Raw genomic sequence first — 27,328 nt, 5'->3', positions numbered from 1 at the left:
TCTTCAAAATAGACTCGCCCAGGCCGTGGTATTTTGTGGAAGAGCCACACTCAAGAGGCCAAAGAGCCACATGTGGCTCGCGAGCCGCAGTTTGCCGACCACTGCTCTATCTCAACGTCTCTGCTTTTCTAAAGAAACCTCTATTCCCCAAAACACCATCTACCTATATGGCTTTATTCAATACAATTTTCCTATGCCCAGAATATCTCAAGTACAAATTTCAACTCTTTCCCAAGCCTGGGATATAGGATACCTCTTTCTTCCCCACCCCAACACTTAGAATTATGCTCCTCTGGGCCCAGCATCTTGTGTCTACCTCTGCTACTGAACTTAAGGCATGAGGTCTCTTCCTCTAAGTATTTTGTATATGTGCACAAAAATCACACACAAAAAATGCAATGAACTCCTGAAAACAAGAACACTTGCCACCACAGCTGAGCACATACCCCAGGGCTCAGTAAGTACATGCTGCTTTGAATAACATTAAACCAAGTATAACTAAAGACTGATTTAAACAGAAACTGCTTTTTATTTGGTTTTGTTTGTATTGAGGGGGAAGGGAAAATTCAACAAAATATTTAAAACAGTTCTACAACACTCACAGAAAACTGATCCTTAACTAGTACAAAGTCAACAGGCCCCAATGGAATATTATGTTTTATAACCTTAAACCAATTATTTAAACTGAAAGTATTGTTTGTTTTTTTAATAATTCTCTAAATTCATGATAGGATTTTATGCATCAATTAAGAAAATAAAAAGTTAAAAATTCAATATTGGGCAGAGAAAATCATTGGGCAGAGCTCACTGTTATGGCTGAAATGCTTTATTAAAGAAAGTTTGGACATGATTTACTTCATAAGTAACCTATTTTAAAGATAATCATTAACCGACTGAAAGTCTAAGATTAAGAGCTGAATCAGCTAAATAATGCCTTTAAATCAAAGGAATTTAAAGTTATCAACTAAATATCAGAAATAATAGGAATCAAATGTTTAGGTTACTAAGCATAAAAATAAAACCGGACTATTAAGACAACAGCTATTGGGAAGTCAAGCAAAATTTCATTATTCTGTGAAGAACTGTCCTACTGGGGGAAAAAGAGAAAGCAACTGAATTACCTGATCACCTACTATTCCCTCTCAGCAAATACTTATGTGCTCCTGCTGCATGGCAGACACCATTGCAGGTCTGGAAACACTACAGGAAGCAGAACAGAACCTCTGCCCTCATGAAGGTAACAGTCAGTGGAACTGGCAATTTCATGAGGTAGAAAGTTTCAGAGTCCAAATTCTACTTCCATTTTTGGTGGGCTAGCAACAGGCAGAGGGCAGCATAACCTTGTCTTTAAATAAACTGAAGGAGAAATTTAACAGCACTGGAGTAGCATTTTTGTTTAGATCTCATGTTAAAGTTCTTAATCAATCAAAATAATTACAAACATCTATAAATCAATACTTTGATTACAGTCTCTTCAATGACCATATTAACTATTTTAATGAACTTCCAAGTTTTAAATATATCTAGAAGAGCTACCAAAAATTACAGGTATTGATTTGCCTTTAAAAACAAAACCAAATAAATAAAAAATAACTACCTTCAAAAAAATTGGAGAATTGGCTTTTCATTTTTCTAACACTAACGTAAGTCAAAATAAAACAATTTATTGATTTCTGTATTAACTGACTCCTGCCCAAATAAGCACACAGATGAAAAAACTATAATAAAAAAAGCAATAAATAAACTATATAATACAACTGATAATTAGGTTTTCCATCAATACTTTGATCAATACTTTGATATATTGATCATTTGTAATACTTAATAACAAGTTATTAAGCACCTAAATAGACACTTTTCAAAAAAGGACATACCAAAGGCCAAGAGACATATGAAAACCTGCTCAAAGTCACTAATCATCAGAGAGATGCAAATCAAAACAACAATGAGGTACCATCTCACACCTGTCAGAATGGCTATCATGAACAAATCAATGAACAACAAGTACTGGTGAGAATGTGGAGAAAAAGGAAACCTCATGCACTGCTGGTGGGAATGGAGACTGGTGCAGCCACTGTGGAAAACAGTATGGAGTTTCCTCAAAAAGTTAAGAATGGAACTCCTATTTGACCCCGTATATCCCACTTCTAGGAATATATCCGAAGAAATCCGAAACACCAATCAGAAAGGATATATGCACCCCTATGTTCACAGCAGCACAATTTATAATAACTAAGATTTGAAAACAGCTTAAGTGCCCATCAGCAGATGAGTGAGTTAGAAAACTGTGGTACATCTACACAATGGAATACTATGCTGCTATAAAAAAGAAGGAACTTTCATCATTTGCAACAGCATGGATAGACCTGGAGAGCATTATGCTAAACGAAATAAGCCAGTCAGAGAAAGATAAATATCACATGATCTCACCCATATGTGGAATATAATGAACAACATAAACTGATGAACAAAAATAGATCCAGAGACAAAGAAACAATGAACAGACTGTCCAACCTCAGAGGGAAGGCCGGGGGGTGGGGGGTGGGGGGTGAGAGGGGGGAAGGAGATCAACCAAAGGATTTGTATGCATGAATATTAGCATAACCAATGGACATGAACACTGGGGTGGTGGGGGCTTGTCCTGGGGGGTGGGCGTGGCTGGATCGGGGAAAAAGGAGACATATGTAATACTTTAAACAATAAAAAAAACTTCTAAATGAATTACAGAGCTACATATTAAGACATTAAATGCCAATTATAGAAAAATAAAATTGAATATCAAGTATGTAAATTTAGAATAGAAGAAATCACAAGAATAGATCATCAGAGTAAAAAAAATAGCAAGTTATTGTTGCACTACTGATTTTTCAGTTGTATCATCCTAGAGACCTGGTGCACAAATCTGTGCATGGGTGGAGTCCCTCGGCCTGACCAGCAATCGGGCCTGATCATGGCTGGCCGGCCGAGGGGAGGGACCACAGGAGGTTGGCCGGCCAGGGATAGGTTGGCTGTGCGAGCGCACTGACCACCAGGGGGCAGCTCCTGTGTTGTCTGCCCCCTAGTGGTCAGTGCATGTCACAGTTACTGTTCAGTCATCCAGTCGTCTGGTTGTAACAGTTGCTTAGGCTTTTATATATATAGATTATTATGTAAAGTGACACACATGTTTTAAATGCAATTCCAGTCTTATATGACTAGAACTCTTCAATTTTATAATGCCTATGCCTTGAAAAATTATCACTCATTAAAAGCAAAAAATTCTTCAGAAACATGATTAATGAATAAAAATTAAAAATTTAAATTAACAGAAATGGTGTTATTTTCCCCAAACAAAATATTATGTCTATAATTTAATGTTTTATTCTTGTTTTCCCAGACTATCTGACAATGTTGCATATGTAATGTATTAAAAAATGGAGTTTGGACTATATACTCTGCAAAATTCTAGGGGACAAAGGGGCAATTGGCTATAACAAGGGAAACAGAAGGTACAGGAAACAGTTCTTTAGCTGCAGCAATTTCTCCTGCACCTTCATTTAAGTAAGTATACGCACCCTTCTTAGTAGTAAGTATACTACTAAACACTTGTGCATGAGTCATTTGAGATATTTTTACCACTAACATTCAAATTCAGATATAACCTCCATTTAAAATTACAGTCAATAAATAATTTTAAAAAATATATACAACTATTAAAATCACCTTTAACATAACAGAGTCATATTTTGCAATAAAAATTAACAAGCAACTACAAGCAGTAACAGTGATGAATAAAAAAAAATATTGAGTACAAACTTTATAATCTCATTAGTATGATGTTTAAAAACAGACAAACTGATCTATGGTGACAGAAATCAGAAAGAAGGAGTTTAGCCTTGGGAAAGAAGGAGAGGTAATGGATGGGAAGGGACCTCTGAAGCTCCAGTAATGTTCTTTTCACATTCTAGGGGGTGTCAGTTTTAAACACCAATACATTCACTAAGTAAAAATACATTGAACTGTGTACCTGTCTAAACATGTTACACCACCATTTTTAAAAGTTCCTAAAAAAAAGAAACTTTATAGAATTAATGTTTTTTTCTATCAAATGATTTGTCAAAAATGTTAGCCATTCATCCGTTCCCACATTTCCACTTTGTACATCGTGGAATGATCAGAAGGGATTTACAATGTGTATATGTAATATTCAGTAAGCTACAGGTGAGCACCACTCCCTGCCTTACCTTTTCAACAGGGAGCAGCATCTGCAGCAGCCGAGCTGCAAACAGTGAGATGCTGACAAAGGCCATTCTGTGGAGCCTGCGAACGGCCTCTGTGTGCTCCACACCGATGCTACTTTGATGGTAGCACATGGTTTCTCCCAGGGACCCCAGCACTGCAAGCAGCTTCTCTTTCTACAAACATTTAAACACAAAACAGGAAAACAACCAATTTGGGGATCAGTATGCAAATGTCATAGAGGACAATTTAAAATATTATCAATAAATAACAAAAATGAACAAAAAGCAATTATTCCTCTCAATAAGAAGAGCCAATACTGCTAACAAAGAATGATAAATACACCTAAATTTTTAAAAAACTAACAATTTTTTAAGCTTTTACTTTGATGACTTCTAACAAAAAGTTAAAACTTAAGTGTGTAGTGAAAAATTAACAAAATACATAAAATATAAGTATTTAATAATTTAATAATTCAGGACAAAAAAAGCGTTGGGTAAAAGGGGTCATTGTCTGTTGATGAAATGCATAATTAATAGTAAAGACCAAATATGAATGAGTCTGAATAACATACAATATCAAGTACAACCTGTTACTGAAATGAAGATGGATTTTACAGGTTTTCAAAAAGACTCTGTCTTTTTGAGCCTAATTAATAAAATAAATAGATATAAACTTCAAACATCGCAAATACAACTCCTCAAGTTTCCAAGGACATTGACAAAGATTAACCATTTACTTAATCACAAAGAAAACTTCAATATATGTATATTTAAGGCTATATTCTCTGATCCCAAGGAAATAAAAGTAAAATTTAAACCAAAATGAGGGCAAAGCTTACAAAACTAAAATAAAAAAAAGTAAGAGCCATTATATTAATAACTACTGGTCTAGAGAAAACTCAGAAACATAGTGACAATCTTATCACATTAGCTGGCAATTCTTTTACACACTTCTCTATTAAAATAATCCTTGTATATTCCTACAACATATCTTTGTTATTTAAGATTAACTTTGGCAATTTACAATTTACTAGGTGTACCGGTTAATAATGCGGATTTTTTTCAATAGATGGAGTTACACATATGTTGATACATATGCAATTTGATATGTTTACTATTTTGTAGTATTGACAGCAAGCGTCAAAACTTCGTATGTCAAATCTGCTGAAGGTGTTAACATAATAGATATTTTTATGCTTAAAAATGTCGAATTTCGTGCCAAAAAGAGAGTATATGCAGGAAGTTATAATTCATTATTTTATTTTGAAGAAAAAGTTATTGTATACTTCAGGAAGTTTATGGTGAACATGCTCCACCTCAAGATACTTGTGAACGGTGGTTTAAATGCTTTAAAAGTGATGATTTCGATGTGAAAGGCAAAGAACGTCCAGGTCAACGGAAAAAGTTTGAAGACCAACAATTACAAGCATTATTGGATGAAGATGCCTGTCAAACTCAAAAACAACTTGCAGAAAGATTAAACGTTGCTCAGCAGACCATTTCCGATCATTTACAAGCAATGGGAAAGATTTTAAAGGAAGGAAAATGGGTGCTACATCAACTGAACGAAAGACAAATGGAAAACCGAAAATCATCAGTAAAATGTTGCTTCAATGGCACGAAAGAAATTCTTTTTTGCATCGAATTGTGACTGGTGATGAAAAGTGGATTTATTTTGAGAATCCCAAATGCACAAAATCATGGGTTGACCCAGGTCAACCATCAACATCGACTGCAAGGCCAAATCGGAAAGAAGACAATGCTCTGCGTTTGGTGGAATCAGGAAGGTGTGGTGTATTATGAGCTTCTAAAACCAGGTGAAACCATTAATACTGATCACTACCGACAACATATAATCCATTTGAACCACGCTTTGATCATGAAACGACCAGAATGGGCCACAAGACACGGCAAAGTAATTTTCCTTCATAATGACACACCATCACACACTTCAAAACCAGTTAAAGACACGTTAAAAGATCTTACCTGGAAATTATTAACCCACCCACCATATTCACCAGACCTTGCTCATTCAGATTACCACTTGTTCTGATCGATCGCACATGCATTTTCTGAGCAGCACTTCAAAACATACGAAGAAGTGGAAAATTGGGTCTCTGAATGGTTTGCCTCAAAACAAGACAAGTTCTATTGGGACAGTATCCACAAATTACCTGAAAGAAGGGGGAAATGGGTAGCTAGCGATGGACATTACTTTGAATAAAGCACTTTTGATGTTTCTCTTGAAATTATCGTGTTTTCTTTGATTACAAAATCTGCCATTTTTGACCGGTACACCTAGTAAATCAATGAACATATTTAATATCTCAGTATCAAAGGGCTTTTATTAGAAGTCTATTTACTTGTGAAATTGTTCCAAATAACTTTCCTTATTCTAATGATGAACTGAGTGCTTCTCAAAATAGTGCAAAAAGGAAGTACTATGTGAATCAGTCTTGGATTTTCACAATTTCTAGCATTTTTTCTAAGCCAAATAAAAGTGGTTTATTTTTAGCTTTTTTTAAGAAAAGAAAGGATTGAAAAATAGTAATTGGTCCAGTTTTAATTTGTTGGGCTAAAACAATGTTTAAAGACCTGTGAAGTAGTTGATGGGTGGTGGGCAGTTTTCAGAAGATATTCACAGCTTTTACAAAAGAAGGTACAAAATTAAACTATCCGATTAGCATAATATTCTAAATATTCCCACTGAAACAGAATTTATAGTGCAAACAAGATTTCTCAGTCTCTGCACATCATGAAACAGATTGTGGACTCCGTAAAGCATCTGAAATAGGGACTGGCACAGGATGTCCCCCATATGCTTCCAGCGTCACACCCCTCCCTCCCAATCTGCAGCCGATCGCTATAGCAAGTACGGCCTTCACCAGGCACTTCCCCTCTGAAGGGCAGCTCACCTGCCTTCAGAATGACTGCCACCCACTCAGCACCAGCAGAAAGCAGAGCCTCAGCAGGCCCCCAGCTTCTTGTGCCATTTCCACCTCCCATAGTAACTTGCATTGCCCCACTACCCCACCCTTTACCACCAAAAAGCCATTCTCTTCCCTCACCAGATAAAACAGCCTACCTTCATTTGCTTAGCCAAGTCATAATTGTACTCTAAGACTCAGTTCAGTCACGATTTTCAAGAAGCCCTTCCTGAGATCCCTTGGCAATAAAACATAGAACTGACCTTGAAAAAGAAACTGTGCCTCCATTTTCTCACCCATACATGGATATCTACCTTATAGGGTCGTGATGATTAAATGGCCTCATAAACACAGTGTGGTTAAATAGTATCTATCTAGTAAGCAGTATTGTCTAATTGATCTTTATTTAGCTATTCATCTTTGCTTCCTTCCATTTTACTAGTGTCATGATAAATGGATCTACGTCCCACCAAAGTGAAAGCTGCCCCTCATTCATCTTGTATTGCAGTGCCTAGCCTATGACAGGCAATCAGAAATGTGTGGTGAACTAAAATAACTGTCTCTGACTAGGGAAACAGCAGGGAAGGTGTATGCAAGTTAGAGATCCCACTAACCCAGTTACAAATCCACAGTCTGGTCCATCCCTCCCAGTGAGTCCTCACTGGGTATGAAGCCTGCTCTCAACCCTTTCAGCCCACTTGAACTCCAATCAGCAAGTCTTCCCACAAGCCCAGGCATCTAAGTTTCTGGCTCACAGCAGGTCTGGCATGAATTTAGAAGCAATGAATCGTAGAGAAGAAAAGACTGTTTTCAGTGGCATTGGGATGACAGGAGTGACAGAGAAGGCAAAAATGAACAGAATCCAGCCCCACAGTCTGGGTTTATGGGGCAGGAGGTAAGGCTCCTGTCTCCCTGGACCTAACTTACCATGTGAATAAGTAAACAGACTTGGCTTCACAGGGAAGCAAAGAGACGGCACACTTCAGGTCAACCTAACTTTTACAGTGCTTGTCAATGAATTTTTTATTTAACAAAATATAATTTAATAAAAATCGTTTTTCTTTATTTACTTCAAATGAAATAAAAAATATTCAACTGTGGAGATTTTTTTTTTTTTTGCTATGCATACACAAACTGAGTGACGGCGTTCCAGACATGACTGCTGTTAACACTATTTGGAAAGATCTAGAGATTTGATTCCTCAGGTATTTAATTTCTGAATTGGTAACAACACATTTATTATTATTTTTCCTTTAATGAGTCAACAAAAGCACTTCTTTCTTTTTAAACTTGGCAAAAGTAGAACATTAAGTAATTCTACTTGTTTATTTTTATTAATATACTAGAAGCCCGATGCATGAAATTACTGCAAGGGGCTCAACCCTTGCAGCCTTGGCTTAGTCCGGAAAGTGGTTCGGCTGTCCAGTCTAATTAGCATATTACGCTTTTATTATTTAGACTAGAGGCCCGGTGCACGAAATTCGTGCATGGGGGAGGAGGGTGTCCCTCAGCCCAGCCTGCACCCTCTCCAATCTGGGACCCCTCGAGGGATGTCCGACTGCCCATTTAAACCCAATCCCGGTGGGATCGGGCCTAAACGGGCAGTCAGACATCCCTCTCACAATCCAGGACTGCTGGCTCCCAACTGCTCGCCTGCCTGCCTTCCTGATTGCCCCTAACTGCTTCTGCCTGCCAGCCTGATCACCCCCTAACCACTCCCATGCCAGCCTGATTGATGCCTAACTGCTCCCCTGCCAGCCTGTTTTCCCCTAACTGCCCTCCCCTGCAGGCCTGGTCACCCCTAACTGCCCTCCCCTGCAAGCCTGGTCACCCCAACTGCCCTCCCCTGCAGGCCTGGGTCCCTCCCAACTGCCTTTCCCTGCACTCCTGGTCGCCCCCAACTTCCCTCCTTTGCCGGTTTGGTCACCCCTAACTGCCCTCCCCTGCAGGCTTGATCGCCCCCAACTGCCCTCCCTTACAGGCCCAGTCCCTCCCAACTGCCCTCCCCTGCTGGTCTGATCACCCACAACTGCCCTCCCATGCAGGCCTGGTCACTCCCAACTGTCCTCCCCTGCTGGCCATCTTGTGGTGGCCATCTTGTGTCCACATGGGGGCAGGATCTTTGACCACATGGGGGCAGCCATCTTGTGTGTTGGAGTGATGGTCAATTTGCTTATTACCCTTTTATTAGATAGGATAGACGCCTGCTGCATGGGTGGGGGCCAGTTGGTTTGCCCTGAAGGGTGTCCTGGATCAGGGTGGGGGTTCCCTTAGGGTGTGAGGCGGCCTGGGCGAGGGGCCTGTGGTGGTTTGCAGGCCGGCCACGCCCCCTGTGACCCAAGCGGAGGCCCTGATATCTGGAGTTTATTTATCTTCTACAATTGAAACTTTGTAGCCTGGAGAGGAGCCAAGCCTTCTGCTTGCTCCATGGTGGCAGCCATTTCTGTTGGGATTTATGTATCTTTTATAATTGAAACTTTGTAGCCTTAAGCGGAGGCCTGGGCTGGCCAGGGTGTGCGGAAAGCTTGGCTTCCTCCATCACCGGGGCAACCCTAGCCTCCTGCTCTTTCCAGCTCCGTGGCTTCCGCCATTTCTGTTTGGATTTATGTATCTTCTATCATTGGAACTTTGTAGCCTTGAGTGGAGGCCTAGGCTGGCAAGGACAGGCGGAAAGCTTGGCTTCCTCCATCGCCAGGGAAACCCAAGCTTCCCTCCTGCTCTCTGTGGTGTAGCCATCTTGGTTGGGTTTATTTGCATATTCACTCCTGATTGGCTGGTGGGCGTGGCTGGTGGGTGTATTGGAGTGATGGATAATTTGCATATTACTCTTTTATTAGATAGGATAGCCAAGGTACTGAGATTTTTCCTGAGGCATTTATTCTTTTAAACAAGTAGATCAAATATGATTTCAAACAGTACTGTTTTATTTAACATTTCTAACATACCAACTGGCACTTACACAACAGATTTAACCTTTAAAGTAAAAATAATTCACTGAATCATAAAAGACTAGCAGCCAAAAGTTAAAAGTGAACGACTAACTTTTACAGATAAATGTTCTGGCCAACAAAATTTAAGTTAATTTAAGAAGCAACTGATAAAGCAGTCTTCACACATCTAAGGAAAAACTCACTTGTTGAAATCCTTCAATATGTGAAAATCTTCTAAAAGTACTACAAAGTAGTATGGTAACTTTAAGGGCTAAAGAAAAACTGAAATGAAGAACTATCATCCCTATTTCATAAATAAAGAAATTGAAGGACTTGAACAGTATATTATACCAATTATAAAATATTTAATTTTTTTCTCTTTTCAATAAATTTTTGTTTTTAAAAGAAAGTTTGGGAGTTTTAGAAATGGGTATTGATAGTAAGTAAACATCAGTATTTTGTGTTTGGTTTTTTTTTCATGGTCTAATCTCTATTCACAAGTATTTCAGGCAGCATATAACAAAGTTTAATAAAACATAAACCTAGGTCAAAACAACATAAAGAAAAAAAAAACTTTCATAACTATGAGAGTCAATATATATTTTTATAACTAATAAATTTTGCTTCCACTTCTCTGACAATGCAAGAAAAAAAGCCTGTTACAATTTACATTAAAATACAGAACATAGTTCTTCAAGAAAACCAAGCTTATCCAATAACAGCAAAATAAATAATATAAAATGACAAATGATTTATGACATACTGAAATGTAAAAAAGAATACAATTTATAAATGCATGGAAACACTCTAGTAGTTCATAGATGTCTTAAATATTATATTGCAATATAATATTTTAAGGCTCTTGTATATGTATTGATTGCTCATGCAAAATCTTACTTAATCAAAAGATTTCTTTCAAAGAAAATAAAATGTAATGCCATATTTTCCAAAAATATTTTCCCTACTAAAATACAAATAGCAAAAAACAAAGCACCCAACAATAAAATTAACTAATAAATGCAACAACATGGCTATAACTCAAAGTAAAGGGGAAAAAAAGAGACCAAAAAATAGCATACAAACAATGAGTACATTCATATAAAATTCTAAAAAATGTAAGCTAATCTATATCATGGGTGTATCCATATGTCAAAATGCAGCAACAAACTTTAAGAAACATGTACAGCTTATTATATGTCAATTATACTTTATTAAAACTGTTAAGACTCACATAAATATATTCACACACCTACATTAAAAAATGATAATGTGCAAAAAGCAGCCCTAATGGCTTGTTTTGGTCTTGATACATACTTCTCCATTAAAAGAAACCAGAATCTCTGGAGAAATGGCCTATTCCAGACTATTCACAAAATAAGCCTGGGACTGCTGTGTCTAAAAGAAAGAAATTCAAAGCCTAATGAGACAATGATGCCAGCTTTAAAGGACCAAAATAAAATAAATAAAATAAAATAAAATAAAATAAAATAAAATAAAATAAAATAAAATAAAATAAAATAAAATAAAATGCTACTACCCAAATCCCAAGGAAATAATTGATTCTCACCATATCTATAGCAAAAAGACTGCTGTCGTCCCAGATATCTACTGAAATTGCTTCGCCAATAAGTATCAAATCCTCTGCAAGCAATTCCAGAACTCTTATTATCATCTGTCTGCTACCTAGAAAAAGAGCCAGGGGAGAGAGAAGAAAAAAGTTAACTTTCAAATCAATAGCTAAATGCCATATTGCTCAATCTTCTAGTCATGCCCCCAAATTCCTATTTCTCTTTAATCCTATCTAATAAAATAGTAATATGCAAATTGACCGTACCTCCGCTACACCCACCAGCCACGCCCGCCAGCCAATCAGGAGCAAGTATGCAAATTAACCCAACCAATATGGTGGTTAATTTGCATATCCAGGAGTAGAGTGAAGACTGAAGACAGCGTAGAAGGAAGCCAAGCATTGCAGAAGGGAGCGAAGCTACGGAGAAGCAAGCAAGTGGGGCTGCGGAGAAGGGAGGGAAGCAGACCACCGCAGGAAGCCCTATTGCAGGAATCTTCCTGCAACGGGTCTCTAGTATCTTATATGCTTTTAAAACTGTTGAAAGAGATTAACAGGGAAGCCACAATCGACAACCACCATTAAAGACTACTTCTATTCTAATCATATGCTATTTAACTACAACGAATCAAATGTGCTCATAGTGGGAAAGATACTCAAGAAGAGAGCGACAGTAATTTAACTACAAGTATGGTGAGACAGATTAAACTAATTTTTCAAATTCAGAGACCATCCATGTCACATGGAACATGTGACAAAGCACCAGGGCAGTTTAGAAAACACATTCTAAGGATTTCCTATGTAGTACCACAAGGCTTAAGCCTCGTCATAAACTGTATTTCCTGCACAGGAGCTACCTGGGAAGCTAAGCTTGGACTGGAGCAACTGAAGTATAAATGTCCATGCTGGCATTAGCTGAAGAAACTTGAAGAAGTTCTATCTGAAATAGGTTCTCAAGCCTACGCTCACATTAAACTCTAAAAAAATTCCCTAAGGAACTGTGCCATTGGAGCCACACCCACCAGCATAATGTCCTTCTCCATACAGCCATAATAACAAAGGAATGCCACAATCCACAATTCTAAGTGAGGCAGAAATTCCTCAGCCTTCCTGTGCACATACCAAAGGTCAATTTCTAATGAATAAAAGTAAACTACCAGATCATAAGGGTCTTGACCAGGGGTGGGCAAACTTTTTGACTCGAGGGCCTCAATGGGTTCTTAAACTGGACCGGAGGGCCGGAACAAAAGCATGGATGGAGTGTTTGTGTGAACTAATATAAATTCAAAGTAAAGGAGCGGAGGGGAGAGCAAGAGAACCCTCCGCTCTTTCGGCTCCGCGGGCCAGATAGAACAGCCGAACGGGCCGGATCCAGCCCATGGGCTGTAGTTTGCCCACTGCTGGTCCAGACTCTAGATTAATCATTTCATCAGAACAGCTGGAGAAAGTTCTTTTAGAACTCTCTTATGATATTGAACAATTATAAATTATGCAATAATTTACCACAAAAGAGCAAGAGAACATTTAGAAAATTTTATGTATCAAGATACAGCTTTATAATGATCAATCTGACTTTTTATAGCAAATTAAGGAAAGGTTAAATGCAAAATCATTAAATCTAAAACTGTTCTTCTCAGTACACCATGCAGACAAACATATCTATAATAATAAAAGCGTAATATGCTAATTAGACCGGATGTCCTTCCAGACATCCCTCCAGATGACCTTCGGGAAGAAGCCACAGCTGCGAGGGCCGAGGCAGCCACCACAGTTGCCTCAGGCCAAGGCAAGCCGCCAGGGCTGCGAATATCCTATCTAATAAAGAGGGAATATGCTAATTGACCATCACGCCCTCACAAGATGTCGGCGCCCACAGCCAATAGAGGGAATATGCTAATTGACTGTCACGCCCTCACAAGATGGCGGTGCCCACAGCCACAATATGGCAGCATCCAGTCCCCTCAGCCCCGCCTCATCCAGCCGGAGTCCCCAGTCCCCTCAGCCCCCCAGGGGAAGGCAGAAGGGGGCGATCAGGCTGGCAGGGGAGGGCAGTTGGGGATGATCATGCCGGCAAGGGAGCAGTTAGGCATCAATCAGGCTGGCAGGGGAGTGGTTAGGGGTCTATCAGGCTGGCAGGCAGAGTGGTTGGGGCAATCAGGCAGGCGAGTGGTTAGAAGCCAGCAGTCCCGGATTGTGAGAGGGATGTCCAACTGCAGGATCGGGCCTAAACCGGCAGTTGGACATCCCCTAAGGGGTCCCAGATTGGAGAGGGTGCAGGCTGGGTTGAGGGACAACCCCCCCCCGTGCACGAATTTCATGCACTGGGCCTCTAGTCCATATATATAATAGAGAAATATGCTAATTAACCAAGACGCTGAAATGGGTCGACCAGACAGGAGGAGGTTGCGCACGCAGTGTCAGGGGCGGGGCGGCTAGGGACTCCGCATGCCTGTGCTGGGGGAGGGCCTGGTCAGCAGCGACAACGGCTGCTTCAAGGGCTGGAGAAGAAGGCAGGGCCGGACCGGCGACTCAAGGGTGGGCGGTGCCGTGCGATTCAGGATTTTATAATGCCAAGTTCAGATTTTCTTTCACCACATTATTGGTACCTGAATTACTATGTATCCTAACTCCCAGAAGCAAAGTCACTCCGTCAGAAGTTAGGTGTACAGTTTTCCTCAGGATAAAATAAAAATTTTAATGCTTTCCAAACAAATACCTACCTCCCACTTTGCTCCCCATCACCCTCAAGCAGGCAAAAAGTAGCCATAGGGCTTAAAGAACCATTAGCATGTGATATGTTCTTTACTCAGTCAATATAAATGAAAAAAGGCAAAACTTGTTCATCTTGTATTTATATCTCAACAAATTTATCAATTACTGAAAATGTATAGATTTAGAGAATAAAAATCATTATTGCTTCCAAATCTTTCTTTACCTTCAAAATGCAAAGTGCTTCAGAGAGTGGACTTTGGCTTCAGAAGAACCTTGGATCAAGTCTGTTCTTAGCTGTCTGACCTTGGACTAGTTTCTGAACGACTCCTGATTTGTAACATGGAGATAGAAGCAGAACTACCACAATGGAAGGATAAAGTGGGCTGGTGTGAGGAGAGCATGAAATAATGCACATGAAACCAAGCAGCTCAACTCATAGTAACTGTTGTTTGATTGCTAGACTGTCCGCCATTCGCCATTTTGGTACCTTTCTATCACTCATCACTAACATTATAACTACATTCCAGTGTATATATTACAATACATCTTTGCAACTTTACCTAGTACCTTGGAAAGAAAATATTAAATGTTTGTTTGTTTTTAGTTTTGTTATTTGTCTGGGTTTTTTTGGGTTTTTTTTTTTTTTTTTAGGAAAAATTATTGCAAAGGTAAGAATCCAGTTGTAGGTGTGTTTCTAACATGTTCATAGCTTAAGTAACAACTGAGTAAAAAGAATGAACTGAGAACAAATCAAAAAGTTCCTAAGTTGCAAAAGCCAGAGATTTATTTATTCTGGTCTATTCGTGCGGCTCACCTTCTCTAAATGACTGCAGTTGCGTGGGTTTCTCAGTGATTACATTTAAAGCAGCCACACGGAGTGAAGCCTGTGCACAAAAAGCCACAGATGGAAGGTGATACTCCATGGCACCACATTTAATTGAGAAATAATAAAGGCTGTATTTTCTTAGGAATTTGTTCCCCAATAAATGCAGATTCTAAAGGTCCCAGCATAGATAGATGAAAAAAAGAAAAATAAGAGTACCAGAAAACAGTCAAAACAATCACAGGTTACATAAAAAGTATTATGATTTCACAAACAACAGACCTGTTCTCAAGAGAGGCACTGTGGACTCCAGGAGGCAGACACAGAACTGGGGGAGGCTGAGCTGCTGGAACTGCAGCTGCAGCGTGTCTTCTGTCTCCAGCTCGGGCAGGTCGATGTGTGCCACATCCAGAGGTGAGGGGACGGAAATCCTGGAGTTCACACGCGCATGACTGCTACTCCCGCTGTGAAACAAACAGGACAATACCTGAGTAAGGAGAGGACCCACACACAGATGGACTGCACTTCTGTGATGGGTGCACTGGGAGCCTCAGGTTGGACATGAGTCTAACGCTTCATGTAACAGTTCTGGTTGGATTTGTAGAAACCCTGACGAAGTCATGGCATTAAATTCCATCAACATGGCTCAAAATTGCAAATGAAACCAAAAATGCCTTTCTATTTTGCTTTTCAAACTGATGTTCTAAAAATGTGTCAACATTCTACAGTAGCAATCAGCATTAGCAAAGATAGCCTGTTCATTTAAGCAGGAAAATTCATTGCAAAGTTCTTCTGAAATTAACTCATAAAGTCAAAACTAGGTAGTTCATATAGTTGACTAGATTTTCTGTGATTTCTTTTTTTTTTTTTTTTTAAATATACTTTTATTGATTTTTTACAGAGAGGAAGGGGGAGGGATAGAGAGTCAGAAACATCAATGAGAGAGAAACATCGATCAGCTGCCTGCTGCACACCTCCCTCTGGGGATGTGCCCGCAACCAAGGTACATGCCCTTGACCGGAATCGAACCCGGGACCTTTCAGTCCCTAGGCCGACGCTCTAGCCAGTGAGCCAAACCGGCCAGGGCGATTTTCTGTGATTTCCACCAAATATTCTAAGTAAGCCAATGTTAATAACTGAAGAATGCTAGAAAATGCCAGAAAAACATAAGAAATAGACTACTTCAGTTAGTATATTCAACATCACATAATGTTTTTGAAAATACACCAAAAGATGAAACATCCCATCTATGTTGGCTTTCTTTATAAAAAGATCCTTACTTTGGATATAAAGTGGTAGGGTGGGGATAAACATGTATAGAAGGCCTGAACTTACATTTGCAAAGACCCTAAAATTTTGACTTTTAATGTCATCCACAAGTGAAGCTGAGTCACAGAGGTACACTAATGCTACTGGACATGTAGAACTTGTTCTGTCACTTCTTCAATTTCCATATCCCAAACATCCCAAAAATATGGAAATAAGCCAAGTTCTCTCAAGCTCTGAACGGCCCCATGAGGAAGTTGACACTTAGGAGTGAAAATCTACAAGCAGAGTGTATGCTTGTGTGCTGAGTACAGAGTTGTAATATAATATTTATGTCTTTCTGTGGGTCGTGATCAAAAAGGTATGAAAGTCACTGGTTTAACCCAAGGCAATACCTGAGCTAATGTTACAAAAGAGAAGACAGAAAAATAATGATCTCCCTGTGAAATTAAAACCCACACACAAGCTAACCAGGCTTTCCCACAGTCACCTGGACGACACTGCATCCCAATCCTGGCCATCTCCTCTAGGGCGCTGGCCTGTGCGTCCAACCACAGAAGGCCGGGGGCTGCTGCTTCCTGGAGAAGGGTTCTGAGAATGATGAGTAACTCTTACTTCATAGCAATAAGACAAAGAGGAATTTTGGGAAACTGTATCTGGAGGGGGGAAAAAAGAAGAAAATTATCCCCTAGTAGAGACAGATTACTGATTATGTAATATTTCTAACAAAATTAAGGTAGTAGGAATGCTTCTGTAGGGGTAATAATAAAAACAAAGGTCAACCTTTCCTGCAAATATTCACTCAGCACATCTAGGTTTCTATCTAGTCTGATTATACGAAGCCTTCTAGCCAACACTATTCACTTATGACATAAGATTGCCAAGGCAGAACATCAGATCACACACTCCCTGCTGAAAACTCAAGAAACCCATCTCAAACCACAGGCAAAAATTAACTCAAAATGGATCAGCAACCTAAATATGAGAGTTAAAATCCTAAAGCTAAGAGAGAAATATAGAGATAAATCTTCATAATCTTGAATTTGACAATGGATTCTTAAATGACACCAAAAGCACAAACAACCAAAGAAAACATAAAATGGACTTCCTCACAATTAAAAAGTCCCATGAGTCAAACAAAGGACATTATGAAAAAAGTGACAAACTACAGAATGGGAGAAAGTATTTGCAAATTATATACCTGATTAGAGGCCCAGTGCACAAAATTTGTGCACAGGTTGGGGTGGTCCTTCAGCCCCGCCTGCCCCCTCTCACAGTCTGGGAGCCCTCAGGGGATGTCCTACTGACAGCTTAGGTGGGGAGTGGGCCTAAGCCGCAGTCTGGCCTCCCTCTGCGGGAGGCAACCGGGCTGATTAGGGGAAGGCACCACCCCCAGCACCCCGCTGCTGCTGCCACTGCTGGCCACCACAGCCGCCAAAGTGTTTTCATCAACACGGACTCCAGTCCCTTCACCACGATAAAATGACAACTTTCTTTAGGCATTTTCAAGATGTCTCTTTCATAGGATATGATATTTCTTTCTTTTTATCCTCACATAAGGTTATTTTTAGAGAGTGTGGAAGAGAGAGGGAAAGACAGAAACATCAATGTGAGAGGCACACTTTGATTGGTTACCTCCTATATGAGCCCTGACCTGGGCCCCAGCCAGGGAGGAGCCTGCAACATAGGTACATGCCCTGGATCAGAATTGAACCCGGCCCCCTTTCGGGTTTGTGTCTCCTCTCCAACCCCAGCAGTCCAGCCTCACGGCCGAGGGGCTGGGGCTGGGGTCTGGCCCCCCTGCGTGTCGTTCTCTCTGGCTCCGAGGCCACCCTGTCTATTGTTCTCTCAGGCTCTGGGCCCGCACCAGGCCCCTCCTCCTGATCTGGTCATGACTGGTATGGCGTCCCAGCCTAATTTGCATATTACCTCTTCATATATACATATATATATATTATATATATAGATAAGGATTTAATAACCAAGATATATTAAAAACTCCTAAAACTCAACATCAAAAAACTAATTTAAAGATAGGCAATGGACGTCAACAAACATTTCTCCAAATCTATATACTAGTATATAAAAGCCTAAGCAACCAAACGACTGAATGACCAAATGACTGGTTGCTATGACCCGCACTAACCACCAGGGAGCAGACACTCAATGCAGGAGCTGCCCCGTGGTGGTCAGTGCACTCCCACAGCTAACCTCCTGCGGCCCCTACCCCCGAGCCGGCTGGGCCCAATTGGCCCCCATAAGGGCCGGCTGGCCAACCTCCTGCGGCCCCGATCACCGGCCAGGCCGAGGGACCCCACCCATGCACTAATTTGTGCACTGGGCCTCTAGTAAGATGTATGAAAGGCCAATAAGCACAAGAAGAGTCACCAAGGAATCATTAGTCATTAATCAATAGTCAGGAGGGAAATGCAAATCAAAACCACAATGAGGTACCATTTCACACCTACTAAGATGACTATGATTTAAAAAAGGAAAATAACAAGTGTTGGTAAGATGTGGAGACACTAGAAACTTCATAAATTGTTGGTGGGAATGTAAAATGGTGCAGCCACTGTGAAAAATAGTGTGGCGGTTCCTAGGAAAGTGAAACATAGAAATAACATGTGATCCAACAATTGCACTCTCAGATATACACTCAAATGAACTAAAAACGGGGCTTGAACAGATATGCCAATGTTCACAGAAGCATTATTCACAATAACAAAAGGTAAGAACATTAGAGTTCATCAGCACATGAGTGAATAAACAAAATGCGGCATATACATAGAATGGAAAATTGTTTACTCATAAAAAGGAAGTCCTGGAATATGCTACAATGTGGATGAACCTTGAAAATATTATGCTAAGTGATATAAGCCAGGTTCCCCTTGTATGGATTACACTTGTATGAGGTACTTAGAATACACAAATTCAATAGAGTAGAGCAGTGATTTTCAACCAGTGTGCCACAAAAAATTTTAAAACTTGTAATACCTGACTACTTAGTTAGGGTACCTCTTTTCCCTTAGATTGTCAAATAAAAAAATGACAACAGCCAACACAAAAACTATGGGAATGAATCAAAATAATACTTTTTTTTTGTCAGATTGGCAAAAATCACTGGACTGGAGGTTACCAGAGGCTGCAGGAGGGATTAACGGTGAAGCATGATCACCAATCACTCTAACTTAGTATTCGACTTTCAATGCATATGGTATAAGTACACTGAAATACTACCAGTAAGTTGTAAACAGTTTTGAGAAGGCCAGCCTAGTACTATATTTGTCCATTAGGTGGTGCTTTTTCCATGAAAAGTTAGGCACTGTGATGATATAACTCTGACATCAAAAGTTGCATAAAAATAGTTGTCACAATATAAAAATCGGTATTTTTCAATCTAAACAATTTATTAACACAACATATAATTTGCTAAAATACCCAAAGAGCTGGGCTCCGAATCCTAGTCCCTGGCTTCCAACAACACTTTGTTTTCACAGTGTGTTTTCATGGGTGATCATTAGCTGAGGAATGAGAAATGGGAGTTTACCTTGTGACAATTTACATACAGTAATTCCTAACAGTATGTATAATGGGGTTCTTTCTCAGAAGGATCTGCAAAGACCACAAGTGACTAATGGATAAATAAACATAAATACCTTGTTTGCTAGAGAAAAAGCCTGGATCTCGGTAAAAGTGAAGTCGGTGTCGTAAACACATGCACAGTTGCTGCAAGCAGGACACCGACTGCAGTGCCAAGCGAGGTGTCCCCTCACCTCCGAAGGCCAGCTTCAGCAGAGAGAAAAGGCTCTGAAATGAAGAACCATGAAAATGACATGGGAACCAAGTGCTCAATTTCAAAGGAGGATGTGAAGCTGAAGAAAGGTTAAATGAATAATCAAAGCAAATAAGTTGCCAAATATTTGTAAGACATGAAACAGAAATGGGAAAAAGTGATTTGGCATAATGCAAGAATATGGGTCAAAATAAAATTAAATGTGAATAGAATAGTCAGTGTTGCTTACATCTAAAATCTGTTAGGTGAGCACCTATTCTGAGAGAAAACAGGTATGAGGTATTACTCCCCTTTCAGGACATGAAGTTTCACAGTACTTTTAAAAAACACATCAAGGTTTCCACAACTCAAACAGCTAAATCAGTTAACTACGTTTTGGTAATTAACAGCGTTTCCTCTGCTATCATTTGACAGCGGCCACAATATGAATTAATAGCCGCCAATCACTGGAATGATTTTCAGGCCTGTGATTGTAGAGCTGCAGATATGCCCCAATTCCACCCTGGATCCCAATGCCTCTGCTGTACACGCCTGGGTCCCAATGCCTCTGCTGTACAAGCCTGGGTCCCAATGCCTCTAACTATACAAGCCTGGGTCCCAATGCCTCTAACTGTACAAGCCTGGGTCCCAATTCCTCTAACTGTACAAGCCTGGGTCCCAATGCCTCTAACTGTACAAGCCTGGGTCCCAATGACTCTGCTGTACAAGCCTGGGTCCCAATGCCTCTGCTGTACAAGCCTGGGTCCCAATGCCTCTAACTGTACAAGCCTGGGTCCCAATGCCTCTAACTGTACAAGCCTGGGTCCCAATGCCTCTAACTGTACAAGCCTGGGTCCCAATGACTCTGCTGTACAAGCCTGGGTCCCAATGCCTCTGTTGTACAAGCCTGGGTCCCAATGCCTCTGCTGTACAAGCCTGGGTCCCAATGCCTCTAACTGTACAAGCCTGGGTCCCAATGACTCTGCTGTACAAGCCTGGGTCCCAATGACTCTGCTGTACAAGCCTGGGTCCCAATGCCTCTAACTGTACAAGCCTGGGTCCCAATGCCTCTAACTGTACAAGCCTGGGTCCCAATTCCTCTAACTGTACAAGCCTGGGTCCCAATGACTCTGCTGTACAAGCCTGGGTCCCAATGCCTCTAACTGTACAAGCCTGGGTCCCAATGACTCTGCTGTACAAGCCTGGGTCCCAATAACTCTGCTGTACAAGCCTGGGTCCCAATGACTCTGCTGTACAAGCCTGGGTCCCAATGCCTCTGCTGTACAAGCCTGGGTCCCAATGCCTCTAACTGTACAAGTCTGGGTCCCAATAACTCTGCTGTACAAGCCTGGGTCCCAATGCCTCTAACTGTACAAGCCTGGGTCCCAATGCCTCTAACTGTACAAGCCTGCCTCCCAATTCCTCTAACTGTACAAGCCTGGGTCCCAATGCTTCTAACTATACCTGCCTGGGTCCCAATGCCTCTGCTGTAGAAGCAACAGACCAGATTGCAAAGAACCCATCTTCATTGCTCGCCATCACATTTCCTCAGCATCCAGCACTGTGCCTAACACATACCAGATAATCAGAGAAACAAGCTATTCTTAATGTTAGGAGGGTTTTTGCTGCCTAACCTCAACTTCCAAAGTCTACTAGTATTCACCCTTTAGGTGACCCAGAAGTGGTAAATTCAGAGTAGCCAAATTGGACTACATGTGTCAAATGAGATTACCTCCTATCAGAAGAACTACCACTATCCAATTAAGTCAGAGAACAAGTGGTTTAAACACTTTATCCTTTAAATACGGTAGTGCACAATTCTTTCCTAAGCACTGCTATGTTGCAAATTTGTTTCCTTCCAAAAGTTCTCTATTCCAAAACCTAAAACAATTAAAGAGCATACACACCTGAACAATTTTCGGCCTTTGAAGGAAAATCTCAGCAGGAAAATCTTGCATGATAACGTCCTTTAATAGTTCACAGGTGTTCCAGATCAAAGTGTGGTTACTACTTCTTAAAGAGCTACAAAAGAGCATTATTTATATTTAAAAAGAGTTTACCTATCCCAGATTCTAAGTCACTGAGTAGCAAATGATTCTAATCACATCCTCCAGATTTCAGCCAAGACATCGCTTCCCCTGGGAAGCCTTCCTTGATCTGGTTCCTAAACAATAAACAACTGTGGGTAGGTGCTTCTTCCACAGCCCTATACTGGATCTGCTGCTATGCCAACTGCAGGCTTTGTACCCCCACTAGACCCTCCTCAAGATGGCATGCCCAGAGCCCATCACAATGCTGCTAAATGAGATTAAGGAGGTCAAAGGGCATCTGTTATGTGAATTAAGAAATAAGACAGAAAAAATAACAGTAACTATATAGTTTAATTATAGGAATGAGGCTCCTTACTGCTCTTCTCTATTCTAGGTGACTCAAGCTGGAAGGCTCCTCTTATCCTGTATAGAGGATATTCCTCAAGTTCTCAGACAATATTCTCCCTCCTAGGGATGTAGCAGTGGCTTACCCTCCACCCCAAGAAACCAACCCCCCTCTCTCAGCCCAGCTCCAGTCCACCATCCACATCCGCCACCCATAGGTGTGCACTGGACAGCATCTCTCTCCCTAAGGGACTGACTCAGAAATGCCAGATCATGTCCGTCCTGCCCCTTTCCCATGTGCAGCTACCTCTTCAATATGTCGTTCCAAGAGAGTGTACTGAGGCCTCAGAAGTGCCATCAACAAAAATCATTTGACAGCATCTTCCTGTCTCTGGCCCTAATGCTAGCAAGTTGGTCTTTATTTTCCAGATTCGTGTGTGTGTGCATGCGTGCACGCACACGCGCGCGCACACACACACACACACACACACTACTCATTTGTTGTAGTAGTCACAGAAATTAAAGTTTCAGGAAAAAAAAGAAACTAGACATTAAGATACTCTCCCAATTTCTACATATCAACTGCCTATGTTGGGGTTAGGGGTAATGATCAATTAATATCCATTACATAAGATCAGTGGTCCCTAACCTATCACAAAGCCCAATTTGAAATAAATATACTATCTACTTAAAAGACTGCATTTATGTTTAATTTCTCCATTTTTACTAAGCAAAGGCACCGCAATGGCCAACTGGAGACTGGTAAATCAGAGATGACTAATGAGCACATGAGACTTCAGCCACGATGTGCAGCCTGATTAGAGGCAAACAGGAATTTTCTGGCTTACATTCTGAAATACTGAAAATCATGCATATCGTCCCATTACTCCATTCACAGCCACTTGTATCTTTCTTCCTGCTGAAATTATATAGTAGTAACTACAAGGTGCAATGCTAGAAGCTGAACCACATCAGGCACTGTACCTTTCATTAGAGGAGAGGACGTGTCTGTCAGTTGTGGTCAGGTGTAGCCAAGGAAATGTAGAAAACTTCAAACACCTCACAGTCTGAGTCGCTGGTAATGGAAGAGCACAACTTACGCCATCAAAGAAGACAATGTTGAGAGACTCACCTTTAAACTAAGTCCCCAAATGAAGTTACATATACAGGAGCCTACAATGCACCAAACAAGGCCAGTTGCAAATGTATCCACCCTCAAGATAAATAACAGTGCACACTTTTCATATTTTAAACAAAACTCATAGGTTTTAATTAGAAGAGCATTAAACACAAACCCATACTGAATGACATTTAGTTGCATTTGTTTGGTTTTTTAATTTAAATTCTTTATTGTTTAAAGTATTACATGAGTCTCCTTTTTCCCCCATTGACCTCTCCCTGGCCATTCCCATGACATTTAGTTTCAATTACATTTTCTATTTTACTGACCGACCAGAATATAGAGCTAAGATAAAAAGAAATGATATTTGGAGACCTTTAATTACAGAAATTAAAAATGATTTTAAAAAATCACATACTGAGATAGAGAGAAAAAATGGTGGCGGAATAAACAGATGTGTCCCGAGCCTTGTCCCGGAGCAGACAGAAAGAACAGCTGAGGGTTGCACAGGGAGTGTCTGTTGGTGAGTTAAGGGACAGCTATACTCCAGGAGAAGGTGGGGGACTGCTGGACAGGGCTCCCCTGACAGGCCAGCCTCCACTGCTGCTGGGTTCCCTCCCAGTGCCACCGGCTCGGACGCAGAGACCACGCCATCTTGAAGGGGAAAGCGGATGTTATCGGAAGCCTGAAAATCTACAACTGCAGCACCCACTGAACAGCTGCGAACCACAGCACCGGTCCCCAATTGGCACAAACACGCGGATTCAGAGGAGCACTACACTCCACCACAAAAAGATCAGATTTCGCCTGGGATAAGGTGAGGTCTCTGGTCCCGGCAGGACAGAGAAACGCGTGCACTGTGGGAGCTGGAGGACCGGGGGAAGTCTGAGCCTAGAAAAATCCGTGGCTGTTGGGGCTGGCATGATCCGTGATTGTGGAAGGGGGTCCTCTGAGTTGCTAACAGAGGGGATCTCTAAAAAGCAACCCATTTTGATCTGATGCAGAAGGCCAGCCTAAAAATTTTAAAAGTGTGCCAGCTGCTTGGACACGGGGGGGGGAAGGAAGGACTGTGCAGACTTGCGCACAGCCCTGGAGTTTGCACACTTGCGCTTTCTCCTCTTTAAATCCTTGCTTCTGATTACTGAGCCCAGTGCATGGGATCACCCAGTTGGGGACACCCTAGGAGACTGCAGGGGAAAGCTGTTTTTCTGGAACCTGGGGATCAGAGCGGGGAGTGACCATCGGAAAACCAGCTCTGGGGCAGCCCACTCCCACAAACCGGTATTGAGTGCCACAGGGAAAGCAGGATCTAAGCACAAGCTAGAGAGGACCTATAGTCCCGGAGGTCAATCCAGAAACACTGTCACCAGGGGCTGAATCACAAATCGATTCTTGTGTAATCACAAATTAAGGAATACAGGAAAGTAAGACACACTGCCTGCTTAAAAATCAGGACTGGATTACAACACTGAGGAGCAGTGGAACGCAAAGAATTGCAATACTGTCCTGACTGGGAAACAGGCGTATCAAACAGAACAATAGAGGAAGTGAATGACCTTCACTACTGCACATTTTATTTTTATTTATTTTTATTTTTTTATTATTATTTTTTTTCATCTTTTACTTCAGAAACTAATTTTTTTCTTTTTTCCTCACTTGATTTTACCTTTCTAATTATTACATTTTTATTTTCAATCAGTATTATTACTACTACTATTTTACCTTTTTTTAAAAAAAAAAAGTGTCATTTTATTTTCTCTTTATTCGACTTTGAGATTAGTGTTCTACATTCTATTTTCATCTTTCCTTTAGCATCATTCTACTCTATCTCAACTCTACCTTTATGCCATCACTCTCTTCCTAACTTTTGCCCTTTTGTTGTCCTGTAGCTCTTACCCTTCTCCTGCTTTAGATTTTCTCTATACTTTTTTTTACCCCGTTAAAATTTCACCCTACTTCTATATCTAATTTCCAATTCCCTGCTCCGAGATCATGCACACCTCTCTCTTCTCTGTCTTCACTATCTAAAAAATTGTTTTTCTCCCTGTCCTTTTGTTGTTGTTTGCCTGAATGTTGATTATACCAATTTTATATGCTTGTTTGTGAGATTCGTTTGCTTATTTTGCTTTGTTTGCTTCGTTTTTGTTTGTTTTTTGCTTCTGTTTTCCCTCGCCTCGCTTGATATTAGTGGTTGTTTGTACTTTGATTGATCTCCAGGTACTTGTTGCTAGCATTTGCTGGGATTAGTGGCTGTTCTATTGGAGTTTTCTCCCCATATATATAGTTTGTTCTCCTTTTCTTTCTTATTCTCTTTCTTTCCTCTCTTACTTTCTTTTGTCCTTTTCCCAATTTCATTTTGGTACTCCTTTCTTTCTTTCTTTTTTTCTCTTCTTCTTTCTCTCCTATCACCTAATTTGCCTTTCTCTGGTGGTCACCTTTATTTGGGGTTATTAATATCGTGAATACATTTCTATTCAGTGCCTTGTGTGTTGTACCTGGTTGTGTTGTATTTTCTGCCTTTAAATCAACGCAGGAGAGAGAAAACTACATAACCAGACACCTGGAGAAGAGACACCATGGGGAGACAAAGAAACAGCCCGCATATGAAAGAAAAGCAGGCATCACCAGAAAAGGAAGTAAACGAAATGGAGGCAAGCAACCTGTCATAGAAAGAATTCAGAGAAATGGTCATAAGGTGGCTGAAAACAAATGGAAGACAAATTTGACAATATGTGTAAGAACCAAGAGGAAATGAAGAACCAAGAAGAAATGAAAAATGACATCGCTGCTGTACAGAACTCAATAGAAAGCATCAAGAGTAGACTAGAAGAAGCAGAGGACCACGTCACTGAGCTAGAAGACAAGGTAGGAAAAAATACCCAAGTAGAGCAGCTTCTAGAAAAAAAAATTAAAAAGCAGGAGGAGAGCATAAGGGAACTTTGGGGCAACACGAAACAAAACAACATCAGCATAATAGGGGTTCCAGAAGGAGAGGAAACTGAGCAAGGAATAGAAAACCTGTTTGAAGAAATAATGACAGAAAACTTCCCTGTGTGGGAAGAAAAACCCACATAAATCCAAGAAGCTCCCAGAGTCCCAAGCAAAATGAACCCCAAAAGACTGACACCAAGGCACATTATAATTAAACCAGAGGCCCGGTGCACGATATTCGTGCACAGGGGGGCGGGTCTCTCAGCCCAGCCTGCACCCTCTCCACTCTGGGACCCCTCAAGGGATGTCCGACTGATCGTTTAGGCCCGATCCCTCTCACAATCCAGTACTGCTGGCTCCCAACTGCTCGCCTGCCTGCCTTCCTGATTGCCCCTAACTGCATCTGCCTGCCAGCCTGATAACCCCCTAACCACTCCTCTGCCAGCCTGATTGATGTCTAACTGCTACCCTGCCAGCCTGTTTGCCCCCAACTTCCCTCCTCTACCGACCTGGTAACCCGTAACTGCACTCCCTTGCAGACCTGGTCCCTCCCAACTGCCCTCCCCTGCAGGCCTGGTCCCTCCCAACTGCCCTCCCCTGCTGGCCTGATCACCCACAACTGCCCTCCCTTGCAGGCCTGGTTCCTCCCAACTGCCCTCCTTTGCTGGCCATCTTGTGTCCACAT

The 27,328-nt window shown here is 41.0% G+C and overlaps 1 protein-coding gene across 4 annotated transcripts in view; it reads right to left on the bottom strand.

The window, feature by feature from the left end:
• RTTN (rotatin) overlaps positions 1–27,328 on the bottom strand; it is a 129,590-nt gene that overhangs the window by 88,993 nt on the left and 13,269 nt on the right. For all 4 annotated transcript variants that reach the window (XR_013961539.1, XM_080686468.1, XM_080686470.1 and 1 more), the window contains exons 5-11: positions 23,577–23,667; positions 22,125–22,239; positions 20,102–20,252; positions 16,936–17,101; positions 15,462–15,643; positions 11,645–11,760; positions 4,224–4,394 (exon numbers count right to left, since the gene is read on the bottom strand). Coding sequence is in view for 3 of the 4 variants with exons in the window: in XM_080686468.1 (XP_080542594.1) it covers positions 4,224–4,394; positions 11,645–11,760; positions 15,462–15,643; positions 16,936–17,101; positions 20,102–20,252; positions 22,125–22,239; positions 23,577–23,667 (992 nt within the window). In the remaining variant the exon portion in view is untranslated. The remainder of the gene's footprint in view (positions 1–4,223; positions 4,395–11,644; positions 11,761–15,461; positions 15,644–16,935; positions 17,102–20,101; positions 20,253–22,124; positions 22,240–23,576; positions 23,668–27,328) is intronic.

This window comes from Plecotus auritus (genome assembly GCF_963455305.1).
Source record: "Plecotus auritus genome assembly, chromosome: 8".
NCBI lineage: Eukaryota > Metazoa > Chordata > Mammalia > Chiroptera > Vespertilionidae > Plecotus > Plecotus auritus.
Note: the sequence above shows the minus strand (reverse complement) of the source record. Positions and strands in the feature narration are given on the sequence as shown.